Below are 15897 nucleotides of genomic sequence, written 5' to 3' on the forward strand. Positions count from 1 at the left end.
CAAGTTATCTGTATACTTTTCTATCCTCGGTGTTAGTAACTTCCAGCTTTTGTTTGAAAAAAAGGAAAAAAAAGGAAACCCAGTTAAAGTATTAACAAAGAGAAAATTTATTATAAGAATAGATAGCCAATGGGAATTAGATGTATGTCTCAGGAAACTCAAACAGGGGCTCTGCATCAACCTAGAGGGGTGGGATAGGGAGGAAGATGGGAGGGAGGTTCAAAACGGAGGGGATATATGTATACCCGTGGCTGGTTCATGTTGAAGTTTGACAGAAAACAATAAAATTCTGCAAGGCAATTATCCTTCAATTAAAAAATAAATTAAAAAAAAAAAGGATATAGAGGCATCTCAGGAAACAAAGGCAGGACCCGTAGTCAGTCTTCATAAGGCACAGATTAAGAAGTAGAAAGCCTGTTTTGTGTGTATGAGCATACAGCCTGAAACTGAACCCTAACATTTCCACTAATTAAGAATGTTTGCAGTGGAGAAAATATTTTTTTTTCTCCCAGTCTTATATATATTCATTTTTTTGTTGAACAACTTCAAAATAAGGAACTTTCATAGCTGATATTAATGTCAATACAAGAAAAAATAGGTTATATTAATTGGATACTCTTAACTTTACTTTTTATATGGCATACTTGTAAAATGTAAAATGTATTAGAAGAGCGTATCTTAAGCTTAAAAAAATTTTTTTTGCCTATTTTCATGCATAAATTTATCTAGTAGCACTTATAGATTTTTTCCACCTATCTTCCTCCACCCCATCATAATATAAAATCATCCTTACTTCCTGTAATACTCATAATAATGTCCTGCCCTACTGGACTCTGAACTGCTTTCTATAATTTTTTTTAATAAGTGCTGAGCTTTATTTAGAAGGCACAAGACAAAAGGCAAAACAGTGCCAGACAAACAGCCACCCAGACAGGATTTCTCCTAAACAAGTGGGTAACCATGACCTGCTGTGAAGGATGGACAGCCTGCAATGGATTCAGCCTGCTGGTTCTACTTCTGTTGGGAGTAACTCTCAATGTAATACCTCTAATTGTCAACTTAGTGGATGAAGACCAATTTTTTAAAAACCCCATCTCCTGCTTTGAATGGTGGTTCCCTGGAATTATTGGAGCAGGTGTGATGGTGAGTGAAATTTACTTGACTCAGTTTGGTGAAAGGCCTGCCTATTGTATTGAAGATGATTTAAAAACAACCTTGCAGCCTTGCAGTGAGCTATGTCTTGGCTGAGGATATACTGCAGGGAAATGGGGATGGTATTAACTTGTATTGGCATCAGGGCAGAATGGCAATTTAAATGAACTGTGGTATAGGCTAGGGAGCTTGGGCCAAAAATAATAATACATTGATAAAAGTTGGTTGGATTATTATGTATCGTACTGTTACCAGATCCAGGTCTGGCAGCTCACTGCTCAAAAGCCATTAGAGTTCAGGCTGGTGGAAAGGAAATTTTGCTTTATTTTGGATGCCAGCAATTGTGTGTGTGTGGGGGTGGTGGTGGTGGTGGGGAATGCCTTTCCAAAATCCAACTCCCTCAAACTAACAATCAGTGGACAAGAGCTTTTATAGACAGAGGGAGGCGGCTACATGCAACACCAGCACAGTCAGCTCTGACAGCCATCTTGAAACTGGTCACCGGTGGTCTGACCAGCGTCATCTCGATTGTTTTAGGTACAGTTAGTCTTCAGTTTCAGTTTGTTCCAAGTTTCTTGAGGCTGGTTCTCAGAATTGTGGCAGCTTATGTCATGGCTACATTCTGGTCACCATGTAGTTAACTTTTTCCACCTGGTGGGGAGTTCAGTATCTATAAGGCAGGTCACAGAATCTGGCTCAGAATATTACCTACAGAGAAGGAATGAAAATGTCCATGAATTACTTGAGAAGGAATGAAAATGTCCATGAAATTCTCTAGGCAAGAATACTGGGGTGGGCAGCCGTTCTCTTCTCCAGGGGATCTTCCGGACCCAGGGATCAAACCCGGGTCTCCTGCATTGCAGGCAGAGTCTTTCCCATCTGAGCCACCAGGGAAGCCTGTTTAATGACTACATTGTTATCATTCGGTCTCCTTTCACTGTTTCCCTTTGTTTCTGCATTTTCCCACTTCTCTGATCAATTTTATTCTTTGGCTGAAGTTTCTCCACAGACAAAAGGCAGGCTGAGGACCTGAGGGGCAAGGATCTTAGGAGGGTGCTCCATTTCAATACTTCTTTGCATATAAGTCTGCTTTCCCAAGCTTCAGAGGTAGTGGTAAAGACTTTTTGAATTCATTGCCTCAGCTTTTCCTTTGCTGATCCCAGTCTCTAGGTATTCACAGGGAATACAACAGGAGGAGGAAGTGTTCAGTAGGAAGGGTGTGGGTTATTTCATACCCGGTGAACCTACTGGATAAAAATTATGAGGCATGAGTATGACACTGCCTGCCCCTAGGGGAGTTGACCTAAGAGGTCTGGGACTTGAAACCCTGGCTCTCTCTAACCTCAGCGACTTTTTTGACTCAGATCTTACTTACAACCCAAACATCATGGTGCTTGTTTAAAGTTTGATAATTATTAATAGGTCTATCTTTGTTGAAATCTGTAGCTGAGCAGTGTAAGGTAGAACTGCCCAATGTACCTGGCCATAAATCACCCCCAGGCACTTGTAATACTTGCAGATTTCTATGCCTTTTCCTGAGAATTCTGGTGCAGATAGGTTAGGTGTGACCCATGGTGTGGCAACAAATCCTGTTTTCAGACCTGGCAGAATATCTCAGTTCTGGGTGGGTCCCCAATATATTACTACTAGCAAATCATTTATCCTGTGATTTTGTTTCCGTATCAGTAAAAGTGGGAATGTAATTAAAGTTGGAAAATTCAGCATTCAAGAGGCTTATTTTTGTTATACCATTGAGGGCCTACTTAAGGGTGGTCTCATGAATGCTAGAGAAATGCACCCTTGTTTGCATGTGCATTTGTGTTATAATGATGATCAGTTACTGTTCTTAGTCTTATTCCCTGACTTACATCAAAACAGTCTTTGTTGTTCAGTCACTCAGTAGTGTCTGACTCTTTGCGACCCCCTGGACTGCAGCACGCCAGGCTTCCCTGTCCTTCACCATCTCCCGGAACTTGCTTAAACGCATGTCCATTGAGTTAGTAATGTCATCCAGCCATCTCGTCCTCTGTGGTCCTCTTCTCCTCCTGCCCTCAATCTTTCCCAGCATCAGGGTCTTTTCTAATGAGTCGGCTCTTCACATCAGGTGGCCAAAGTATTGGAGCTTCAGCTTCAGCATCAGTCCTTCCAATGAATATTCAGAGTTGATTTCCTTTAGGATTGACAGGTTCAATCTCCTTGCTTTTGGGTCATTATATATGAAACACAGAGAGACCACTGACTTCATACATTACACTACCTTATTTAAACTCTATAAAAATCTGGTTGAGTAGTGATTAACATTTGTATTTTAACAGACCAAGAGAAGGTTAAGAATGTTAATAAGGTAGCACAGTAGGCGTGAAACCCAATTCCAGATTTATCAGACTCCAAACCTCTGTTTCCCATCAGTATTAGCACCATAATCCTCATCACCTGTCTCAGGCTGACAAAGGGAAAGACAAAATCTACAACTTAACCCATAAACTCAAGTAACCGGGAAACCAAAGCATAGAAAGATTATGTAAATATGAAACTGTTTCAGAGAATCTAGACTTTCTTTCCAGATAAAGTTTCCTTTATCACCCTCAATAAATACTAACAATGTATTGCTATCACACCAGGTTCTTGCTGTTACTCAGTATCATGCAACATCTTCACAGCATCAACAACTCTCTTAAGCATTCAAAAGACATTTTATTGACAGAGATTCGAACTCTAGGCTCACAAGCAAATAGGTGGATGATAGAAGGGCTATTTTCTTGATCCTCGGCCATGTATAGAATGTGGAAGAATATCTTTTTCAAAGAGAATTGTGTCCTTTACATCAATCTAAATGCTGACTTAGTTCAAAATATTGAACTCTCAATATACTTGTATATACACAGAAATCACTCCCTTAATAAGCACTTTTGTCATAATTCTTGAAATCCAGTTCTAACCTGCAGCATTTTAAATTAGTTTCAAAGACAGGGAATTTTGTAAGAAGTCATTAATAATAAAAACTATGGAATTCATCATCGATCACTTCATAAAATACAGTTATTTTATGGCTTTATGATTTACCCGAAACAGAAATGAATCTTTTCATCTTTGAAACCATGACTAAGACTATTCAAATATTATTATCTTCACTTATTATCTGCTAAATGGAAAATCAATACACATTCTTTTCCCAAGTACCAAAAAAACAACTTGCAATGTTTCCTTAAAATATTTCCTCTAAATAATAGAAAGACTGTTTTATTTTATAGGTTAATTATAAGCCTAATCTTAATCATGATTATTTATTGAGTTCACTTACTATGTAATAATCAATTATTAAAGTCTCAGAATAGAAATTGTTGAATGTTAAATCAGAAAATACTGTTTAATAAAAATTTCAAAATACAGTTTTTATATTTATAGTGAGCCATGGTTTTGTGTGTTACTTTCATATTCAAGTACTTTGAGGAGTCCCAGAAATCTGCATTCTAACAGAGTTGTAGTGGTCTAAAGCTATTCTGGAGTTCATTTATGAAATCCTATGCCTTATTTCTAAAACAGGATGAAAGTATGGGCTTCTGTAATGAAAAGTGAACAATGCTACTTCTTTTCTTTATAAAAACAAAAGACTATCAAGAAAAATAGTCTCACAAAAACTCTGATACATTCGAATGTGCTTAGGAATTGAAGAGAAAGAGTGTTCTCCAGATTACTTATTTTTGTAGGAGACAGTCTGCAAGATTTATAATTCAGTCATACACACACACACACACACACTTGCACATTTTAATGTCCATCCTATAAAGAATCCCTTTAATTTCCAAAGTTCTGAATGGGCAAAATGGTTGAAATACAATGAGTTATCAAATTGCCGGTAATAATGTAACAAAGATGTGTCAACATGCCAGAAGTCAACCAGGTGAAGATTCATATATGAAAAGCTATTATTTATAAAGCCCCTTCGTAAGAGAAGGGAACTATGAATGTATCTCTTTCAGCATCTCTGAAATAAGCTAATCTTTAAGAAATTTAGCAGAATTTAATTTATATCAATAAGGAACATGGAATGACTTATCCATCTAAATTATAATTTAATGTTGCTCCAACTTTCTTTTAACAGATTAATTAATTTTCTAAATCGGGGTTAGCTTTTTTTCCCTCTGTGAAAAGCCAGGTAGTGAATATTTTAGGTTCTGGGAGCCAGACAGTCTCCCTCACAACTATTCACCTCTCCTGGTTGTGCACCAAACCAGCATGAAAAATTAAGCAAGTGAATGGGCATGTCTGTGTTTTCATAAAACTACAAAAAAGAGGCTGTGGGCCATAGTTTGTCAGTTCCTATTCTAAACAATTTGTTCCTTAAGCTCAGAAGGCAATATCACTTACAGGTACCACATAAGATGTGTAGCCTATGATCACTGGCACCTGTTTGGGTGCATAAATTTCTTTTCTCTTTTCTTCTGGGCTCTCAGCAATTGAGGGTCTAGGCTACTATACATACATGTGCCCTCTGAATCATAAGGGTGCTGGTGTTCAAGGTAGTCTGTAGGCAAAGCTTGATAAAAATACAAAGTGTTTTCGGAGTCAGTTCATGGTCAGAGAAGAGTGAAGTTTGTCAGGAAAGCTGCCTTGTAAGGCAGGAAAGATGCCTGTTCTCCTGGAGAAGGAAATGGCAACCCACTCCAGTATTCTTGCCTGGAAAATCGAATGGACAGAGGAGCCTAGTAGATTCCCAGTCCATGGGGTCCCAAGAGTCGGACACAACTTAGTGACTAAACCAAGGTATTCAATCTTAGATCTGCTCTGAAAGGATAAAGGTAGACATTGTATTGGAAAGGTAGATTGGGGGGAAGGAGCAATTAGGAGGACGTTGAGATGACTGAGGGAGGTGACGGTGGTGGTAGGGAAGAGAATGAATAAGCTCTGTGAAGGAAAAGAGAATTGTTAAGAATTGGCCAGTGTGGTTGGAATGGTGGTTCAGAGTCTGGGCTCTGGAACCCTAGTGGTCAGCTTTGACCCCCCCTCCCCCCATCTCTTCTACTTTCTCAGGCAAGTTCCTCAAGCTTTCTGGGCTTCAGTTTTCCGCCCCAGTGAAATGGGGATAGCTAGCACCTACCTCATAGGAATTTTAAGAGGTTGTGAATAAATTAAAAGACATACAATAGCTATAACAGTGCCTGTTATGCTGTTAGAACTCAACCAAATGTTACAAAGAAGAGTGGGAGGACAGAAAACTACCCAAGGGCAGCTGTGCTGAGACAGCAGAAAACAGAAACAAACCCAAAATCCCTGTGGCTAAAATTTCTTAAGCAGAAGGAAGTAATCGACATCCCTCCCTTCAACGATATAAAACTTCTTCCAGGAAGAATTTCTAGTCATACCTGCTGACTGCATGAGTACCTGCTCAGTCGCTTTAGTCATCTCTGACTCTTTGCAACCCTATGGACTGCAGCCTACCAAAGCTCCTCTGTCCATGGGATTCTCCAGGCAAGAATACTGGAGTGGGTTGCCATGTCCTCCTCCAGGGGATCTTCCTGACTCAGGGATCAAACCCGCATCTCCTATGTCTCCTGCACTGCAGGTGGATTCTTTACTCCTGAGTCATCGGGGAAACCCCAGCTGCTGACTAGTTATTGGTAAACATTTGAACTTAACTCCTGAGAATGTGACATCATTCCTTATAGCTTTCACCAGCAGTATGTACTCCTTTGATACTGAATGTAATACAAAACATCAACGTGAAGTGAAACCATTTCATACCATGGACACAGGAGTAAAAAGGAGAATGTAGAGCTAAAAATAATTCTCAAATCACAAGTTTGGGGAATGAGGGAGCTAGTGGTGCCCCTGGGAGTGGGAGAAGGGTGATGATAGAATTCTTAGTTCCCAACTGCCAGGCAGACAAAACCATCAATTTCCTTTCTGAACAGTTGCTGGATTAACTCACACCATTTTAGGGAAATTGGGTAAGTGGTTGCAGATTATAGGTTTTTTTTTTTTTTTTTTAAGTGAATTTTGGATGATGCAACCAACTCTCTCAGAAACATTTCTTTCAAAATAATTAATAAATAACTCACTGTATTTAAAATCCAAGTCTCTCTCATGATGACTCAGAGTAGTGTTAAAATGTAGACGGGAAAGTCTGAAACTATCCTGAAATCCCCTATCCTTTGCCCTCCCTTGTAATCTTTATGGTCCAAACGGGGATCACAAGATAAAGGACACTGCCACACTTCCTTCTTGTTCTCTTAAGCCTTGGCTTCCCACAACTGCTGGTAAGTAGAAGGTGAAGATTACTGCTTTATCATCTGCTGGGAAGTAATCATATTCATCGTTCCTGTTGATGTAATTTCCAGGCCATTCCAGCAACAACGATGTCCTTGGCAGCGAGGAAAAGAGCGTGCTGCAACAACAAAACCGGGGTGAGCACAGTGCAGCTGGTCTGGGAGCAGAAGGGCAGAAGCAGTTCCTGGCACCTCAGCAAAGTCGCCGAGGCATCAGCATCAACTGCATCAACTGTGTGGCTCCAGTGGCGGGACTGGTCCTAGACACATGCTATTTAGGAGGATTTATACGATAATACTGAGACTGAAGTTTGTCTTTCTGCTTTCCCGTGAAACTTTATTTTTGGAGCCAGCTTTTGGACCTTTCCTCAATCTTCAGTTTCAGTCTAAAGGTTTTCAAAGAAAGATTTATAAGTCACTCTCAGAGCTGTAATCAGTTTCATAATACTCGAGGACTCGTTATTTTTGTGATGTGTATAAAATACTCAGGGAAAAGTACTCTCAGTTTTCTCATGCATGTGAAAGACTGTTTTACTAGAATCAGAATGTTTTATGCAGTTAAAAGAGAACATTACATTTTTTCCCCCAAACATAAGATTGTTTAAGATTGTAACTAAGTCAAAAGTAAAGGAGGACTTCCCTAGTGGTCCAGTGGTTAAGACTCTCACACCTCCAATGCAGGGGGCTCAGGTTCGATCCCTGGCCTGGTCAGGGAACTAAGAACCCACATGCCATTTGGTGTGGCAAAAAAAGAGAAAGTCTGAAAAGTAAATTAATATTTACTAACCTTCTCTCACTGTGTGTGTGTTAGTCGCTCAGTTGTGTATGGCTCTTTGCAACCCCGCGGACTATAGCTTGCCAGGCTCCTCTGTCCAAGGGATTCTCCAGGCAATAATACTGGAGTGGGTTGCCATTTCCTTTTCCAGTCTCTCACTGTACTCAGAACATTTTCAAGCATGTTATCTTATTTTTCTGAAAATCCATGTTTTATGATTTCTGTTTTATTGACTGAGAAATTAATCCTCAGAGAAAGGAAATAACTGCCAGTGTTGCACCATTAGCAGGGAGATTTGTATCCACACCACCACCATCAGATTCCAAATTTCCCAGTGTTTATGCCATGAACATGGTTACACAGTAACTCTGAGGACTCCTCTCACAATTCTTTAAGGAAGCAAGCAGATCAATAAACCAGAAATCACAGTAAATATTCCTGGCTGAGTCTAAGGTTTTAAAGAAATGATTCTCAGCCTGATGGGAACGTTAGAACCACCTAGGGAAAATGTTAAAAATACCCATGGCTTGTGGCCCTCCCTGATTCTATATCAGTATTTTTCAGAAGCACCTTAAGTGATTCTAATATGCTCCCAGGGGTAAGAGCCACTGTTTAAAACTGTCATATTTATAACCATAAATTAGAAAATTAATTAAAAAAATACCTTTTCTAACATTTGGTATTTATCTAGCATTATAGTTACTTTGCTAGTTATTTATAGTCTCTCTCTGGTCCTGACACATTGTAGTGGTCCACTGAAGTGAACAAGGTTCAGGTAGAGCATACAAGTTCAGGTTTTTCAGAAACAATGGCAATGATCATTTATTTATTTTCAGTTGTGGCTGCAGTGGGTCTTTGCTGCTTTCTGTGGGCTTTCTCTAGCTACAGCATGTGCACTTCTCTTGTTGCAGAGCGTTGGCTCTAGGCATGTGGGGTCAGTAGTGGTGCAGAGGCATAGTAGCCCCATGGCACGTGGGATCTTCCCAGACCAGAGATCAAACCTGTATCCCCTATATTGGTAGGCAAATTCCTAAGCACGGGACCACCAGGGAAGTCCAAGACCAACAATCTATTGAAGAGTCTAATCGAATGGCAGGGACCTTGCCCTCTGCTTTCTTGCATAAATCGCACCTAATCACACCTAGATCCTAAGATCTGTAAGGCAGCTGGCCAATGGCAGCGGTGGATGATAAAGACCACATATGCTGCTGAAACTTGTAACAGACTACGCTCATGTAATAATGTGTGCAAACGTGCCTACTTAATTTTTCAGATGTTTCTTTCATCACTTCTGAACGCCATCACAGTCATTGGAGCTGTATACTGCCTGCTGGTGTCCATCCAGGCTCTCGCGGAGGGCCCTCTCATTTGCAACTCTCAAAGCAACACAACTTCCAGTTGTGAATTTTCACTTAAAAACTTAACGTAAGTAACTGTTTGCTTCCTTACCCAGCTGCAGCTAATTAGGTTAGAAGACTGTGGTGCTGACCTGGTGCCATGTTTTCTCTCATGGAACAGTCTGAGGGATTTAAGTAATCCCAGCTGGTGCAACCTCAGAGAGATGCAGGAATCACTGCATTCAGAATGCTTTGGGTATGGTCTTGGCTAAAAGGAGCAGTCTTAGATGGATTATCCTTGTCTTCCAAAAATCTATGGCAGCATATGTGCATGTATATAAAAAATATCTGAAAATGTGCACCAGAAACTTTCATCCTTCAAGAATGGTAACAGAGGACGCCCTTGGGGAGTGAAAGGAGCACTACTTCCGATCAAAGTAAACTTATAGCAAAATGGGTGAAAGTATTAGTCACTCAGTCATGTCTGACTCTATGAGACCCCGTGGACTGTAGACCACCAGGCTCCTCTGTCCATGGAATTTTCCAGGCAAGAAGACTGGGATGGTTTGCCATTTCCAACTCCAGATCTTCCTGAACCAGGGATCAAACCCAGGTCTCCTGCATTACAGGTAGATTCTTTACTGTCTGAGCCATGAGGGAAGCCCAATTATACTTGTAAAACCTAAGCATATATTACTTTGAAAATCTGAACAAAAGCACAGTGAGTAAATAAAATCTAGAGGCTTACCACTAACCCCTAAAAAAGAAACAAAGCAGCAGCCAGTGGAATCATGCAAACATAATATAAATACACTATAGGCATGGGGATGAGTCAAAAGTTTAAGTCACAGAGTAGCAAGTAATGCTGAGGAGTTACATGGAAATGGTTCCTTTCAGTCTTGTAAAATGCTTCTGTGCCTTAATCTAGGCACAACTGGTAAAACTGAAAGAAAATAAGAATCTCATTTGTTAATTATACATCGTTCAGTATGGAAAACAACTAGAATTCACTTTTGCGGTTACAGGAAAAAAACCTGCTTCCCTTTTTCCTTATCTTGAATGGTTAAAAAAGAAAACTCTCTCAAAATTTGCATACCACAGTTGTGAATCAAAATCCAAAGAAACTCCCTTTACTAATAGGGTTGGAAGAGGAAATCAGAGGGCTTCCCTCTGGGTGGCTCAGTGGTAAAGAATTGGCCTGCCAATGCAGGAGACTTGGGTTGGGCCCCTGGTCTGGGAAGATCCCCTGGAGAAGGAACCCATCACTTTCACTTTTCTTATTTATGGCTATGCTGCTGCTTGGGCTTTTCCCTAGTTGCAGCAAGTGGGGGCTATTGTTACAGAGCACCGGCGCTAGGGCTCACAGGCTCAGCAGTTGTGCCAAGTTGCTGGCTTAGTTGCTCTGCAGCATGTGGGATCTTCTAGGACCAGGGATCGAACCTGTGTCCCCTGCACTGGCAGGCAGTTTCTTTATCACTGAGCCAGCAGGGAACCCCTAGAAGTGCTTGTTGATGAGATACATAATGAATCAAAACTTTTATAGCTGTTAAGCATACAAGGGTACATCCTCTGGAACCCTGATCCTAGCTACCGTTTCTGGGCACAATATTTTAAAAGCAGTGTGTTTTACTGGACATGTCCTTTTCTGGAGGCCATGATGTATTCTTGAGATGGTCAGTGGTATTTCTGAATTTTTTTTTATCATTTCTTTCCTTTTTTTTTTCAGTACCAGTTATTACGAATCCTTTGATCTGCAGTGGTTCTTTGAAGACTCCTGTGTTTCTCGTACGGATTCCAATAATCCCTCCATCACCAACACAACAGCCAGTAACTGGAGAGTATACAACTTGCCCTTCAATTCTATAGAAAACAAACACAGGATTATCCATTTCTCAGTATTTTTAGGTCTACTGCTCGTGGGCATTCTCGAGATGCTGTTTGGACTCAGTCAGATAATCATCGGCTTCCTTGGCTGTCTGTGTGGAGGAGTCTCTAAACGAAGAAGCCAAATCGTGTAGTTTAGTAACAATAAAACGGAAATACAAGTTTAAATCACCGGAGAACATTTAAAAGACATGCTTTTGGAAGTTCAATAACAGAACATTATCTAGAAAGCTGTGGATGAGTCAGTTTACCCCAAAGGTTGTTTTTAAAGTTCACTTTGATATAATTAAAAAACAAATCACATTTAAGCATGCTGGTAAATGCAAATTCTCACATGGAAAGAAAAATATCAATCATTGACTTTGGAGAAAAGTGGAGAGAAGCTTTCTGGTTATTTGTGTCTTTCTGTACTTGTGTTATTATTTGGATTTTCTAACATATTCCCACATGTAGAGAAAGGGAGGGAGAGTAAGTAGGACAGAAGTTATAACAGAAGTCAAAGTATGGGATTTTCTTTTTTTTTAATTTCTTTATAATTAAAAAAGATTAATATATATAATTGACCCTTGAACAACTCAGGTTTCAACTGTGCTTCAACTTATGAAGCAGATTTTCCCCAAAAGTAAATACCAGAGTACCATATGATTTTCGGTACTCTTGGTTGAATCTGTGGGTACAAGAGCCCTGGATACAGTTGAACCAAGGATATGGAAAAAACAGGCATATTATATGGAGGGCGAGCCACATTTTCTTGCCTGGAAAATCCCATGGTCAGAAGAGCGTGGAAGGCTACAGTTCATGGGGTCGCAAAGAGTCAGACACGACTGAGCAACTAACACTTCTAACATTTGACTGTGTAGAAAGTTGGTGCCCCTAACCCTCCAAGCTGTTCAAGTGTGAAAGGTAATCTGAATATAATCAAGTTTTCAGACCTCGTTAAATTTACAGGAAATCCAAGAAGAGGACGTATTCAGACAAATTCAAAAGGTGGGACAGCACATAACAGTCAACTGTTTTCAACAAGAAAATGTAGTACAAGAAAGAAAACAAAAGGTTGGATGGGTTGAGGGAACTATTCTAGATTAAGAGACCAAGGAGACAGGTATGATTCAACCAAATGGACTATGTGGACTTGTCAGGGTACCTGGGGGAACATGTACAAGGACTGGTTTAGGTATGATTAAGGACTTTTGTTTGTTTTTTATGCCTGATGACGGTTTTATGGTTATGCAGGAAAATGTCTTTATTTTTCAGAAATGCATATTTATGAGTTTGGGGAAAATAGCATGTTTTTAAGATATTTCAGCTAAAAAATGAAGCAATGGAAAAATGTTAATTATTATATTTAGGTGGCAGGTATATGGCAATTCATCACATGCTTCAATTTTCTTATGTTTGCATTTTTCATAGTAATTAAAAAACAATAAATACCTGGGGGGGGGGAAATCAAGTCTTTTACAATCTGGCTTATACATATGCCAAGTTCAAAAGAGAGGATAACAAAACAGTGTATTGGCCATATTAAAACGTTATAGACAAAACTCAAAATCTACCATTTTCTGAATTATGATCATGCCTGCATTTTAATTTCAATTATTTATATATTATATTCACTGGGCTTAAGATTCTAGAAATAATTTACAATTCCTATAGCTGCCTGCGTACCCCAATCAGTAACATTAAGAGCTTACAGGCATTTTTTTCTGAACCAATTTACTGTATAAAGATCTTCTCCCTATGCTCCTATAAACACCTATTTACTGTTAAATATCTCCTACTTGAGAAAGCCTTCCCAGTTCAGTTCAGTTCAGTCGCTCAGTCGTGTCCGACTCTTTGCGACCCCATGAATCGCAGCACGCCAGGCCTCCCTGTCCATCACCATCTCCCGGAGTTTACTCAGACTCACGGTCCATCGAGTCCGTGATGCCATCCAGCCATCTCAGAGTGCATGATTTCAACAAAAATCAGCAGGTACTGAAACCACGGTTATCATATCTCATCCCAAGTCACAGTGTAACAAGTTACTTGTTCTGAGAGGCCTTCCCTAATAGCCTAATGAAAAGTGGGCTTCCCATCCCCTTTCCTTCAGCATTCTTTCATTTACAGTACTTATAGCAATGGCAACAGCATTTTAACTTCCGCTTGTTCCTTAACTTTCACTCTGCCCCATAAGACCATAAGCTGCACAGGGTACACGGATGTTTCTTTTATTCACTCTGGTAGTGTCAGTACCAAGTACAGTACCTGAAACAAAGTAGCGACCCTATGAACACTTTATTGGATAAATGTATCCTATTTTTAGAACTCAGTTTTTAGCCAAGACTCACTGCATATTAAATGAAGGCCAACCTGCTAGGAGTCATAAAATTAAAACGCAAGTAAATGTGACAGCTCCCTGTACTTGACTAAACAAGTCAGTGATGATGTATATAATCCTCATCAGCCTGGAAATGGCTGAGAGATGACCCCAGTTCTCTACAGGGTCATGAACAGAGACTTGAGCCTCTCATTTTGGAGGGCAAAAGAAAGGATGGTTGACAGAAGCACAACTGGCTGAAATGGCTGGTAAGCCATTTCTTCGCTGTTTTGGTCTTGTGGAAACTGCTGCCACAATGTATAGCAGATACACCTAAATGCCTTTAAATGCCTAAAGCTGATGGGCCACTTGCGGTGGGTTGGCTACATGTCATCTCTACCCTGGTACCTAAAATTGCAAATGCATGTCTGTACAAATGCCCTCCACCCCCACCCCAACAACATACATGTACACTTGAAAGTGTTAGTCACTCAATCGTGTCCAACTCTTTGTGACCCCAAGGACTGTAGCCTGCCAGGCTCCTTTGTCCCCGGGATTCTCCAGGCAAGATTACTTGAGAGGGTAGCCATTCCCTTCTCGAGGGGATCTTCTTGACCTGGGATCGAACTGTCTGAGCCACCAGGGAAGCCTAACATGCACCTAAGTCACTTAAGCTCATTGCTTTTTATTTCTCACTTCCACCCCCATGTTCAATCTCATTTTGGAATTGTTTTTAACTGTATCCACCATCTGAAATAGTCTGTCCCCATTATACAGCATATATCTCAAGTTCCTTCTCCTTCATAAAATATTTTTATAATCCTCTAATTCATTAATGAGCCTTATTTCCCTCCTCCTCCATCAGTCTATCAATTTCTTAACAGTGGGGCTTGTGGTGGTATATCTGCTGTAACTGCTTACTGCTGAGGTCAGTGCTGTGCACAGAGGAGTGTCTGCTTATTGACATAAACTGTAATTAAAGAACAGTTATAGTAATTAAATTTTTCCAAACTTGAGGCCAGAAAAAGTTCAAATTCAATGACAAATATAAGAAGTTGGATAACAGACATTTATGCAGGAAAGGAAGGAAAGTTCTCTTGCAAATATATTTTCATAAAATCATCCCCCAATGTAAATAACCAGCAAAAATTTTAACAAATATTCCGAGAAGTGAAAAAAAAAAAAATCCCACCTTTAAATAGAGTTCCGAAAAAAATAAAATAAAATAAATAGAGTTCCGAAAGTAGTGGCACAACACACTTCCTGCACTTGTAATTACTACTTAGTTGTCATGGCCCTAGTGAGGGAGGCTGAACAATGGGTTACTGGCCCTAACTGTATCCTTTTCGCCCAGTGTCTCCTGCATCTGAAATCTTTTCTTCATTCTCTCCTTGTTGAAATCACGTCTTTATTTACTTTGAGATTCAGCTTGAATATCTAAGATGTATTTCCTGACCATCCTATTTTTAAAATAATTTTTGTAGCTTCAATTATTCACAGAAATTAGCTTGAGATATACATATAAAGAGAATTGCTATAATGAATGATATCACAAGGATATTATTAATATAAAAGTCAGAAGACTTTCAAGGGTAAAAAAAAAAAAAAAAAAAACTGTCACCAAACTCATGATAAACTCTAAGAATTAAAGAAAAGAATCCCTCCTCCAAGTATTTTTTGAAGGACAGGGAAGAAGCAAGAAAAGAACAGTTGAATACACCTTTATGGAATTTCCCTTAAATGCCTTTCTCAAAACGCACTGCCTTGGTAAAAAAATACTGAAGATGTATGGCGAATGCTGTACCTAAGTAAAATTCTATCCATTTCTGAACCAAAAAAAAAAAAGGAAAAAAACAATAGTTTGGGAACTAAAGGCTCCTAGCACTGAGTTTCCTTGATGCTTTTAATCTCATGAAATTTAGAACATCAGCTAAACACAACGGAAAAAGCAACAGAACTGATGGTGTTTCTATCTGAATCACTTTATAGACACTACATATTAGAAAAACAGCTGTAACAATACCAGCGTCAACCACTACCAGGACGAAGATCTGACTTGCTACCTGCCATGTCATTAACTGCACTAGTTGCTCCAGAGATGGGAAGACTTAGGTGCATATAAAGAAATATGACATGGAATATAGCACACAGCACAATATGATGAAATAAAATCTTTCAACAGACAAA

At 39.6% G+C, this 15897-nt stretch overlaps 1 protein-coding gene across 1 annotated transcript; it reads left to right on the forward strand.

The window, feature by feature from the left end:
* The first annotated feature begins 921 nt into the window (after positions 1-921).
* On the forward strand, positions 922-11585 carry TM4SF20 (transmembrane 4 L six family member 20). Its single transcript, XM_040228462.1, has 4 exons — positions 922-1143; positions 7491-7556; positions 9467-9618; positions 11257-11585. The coding sequence occupies exons 1-4, from the start codon at positions 961-963 to the stop codon at positions 11546-11548; spliced, it is 693 nt and encodes a 230-aa protein (XP_040084396.1). The 5' UTR covers positions 922-960; the 3' UTR covers positions 11549-11585.
* Positions 11586-15897: the final 4312 nt, after the last annotated feature.

The sequence above is a fragment of the Oryx dammah genome, unplaced genomic scaffold, assembly GCF_014754425.2.
Source record: "Oryx dammah isolate SB20612 unplaced genomic scaffold, SCBI_Odam_1.1 HiC_scaffold_27, whole genome shotgun sequence".
In the NCBI taxonomy this organism is placed as follows: domain Eukaryota; kingdom Metazoa; phylum Chordata; class Mammalia; order Artiodactyla; family Bovidae; genus Oryx; species Oryx dammah.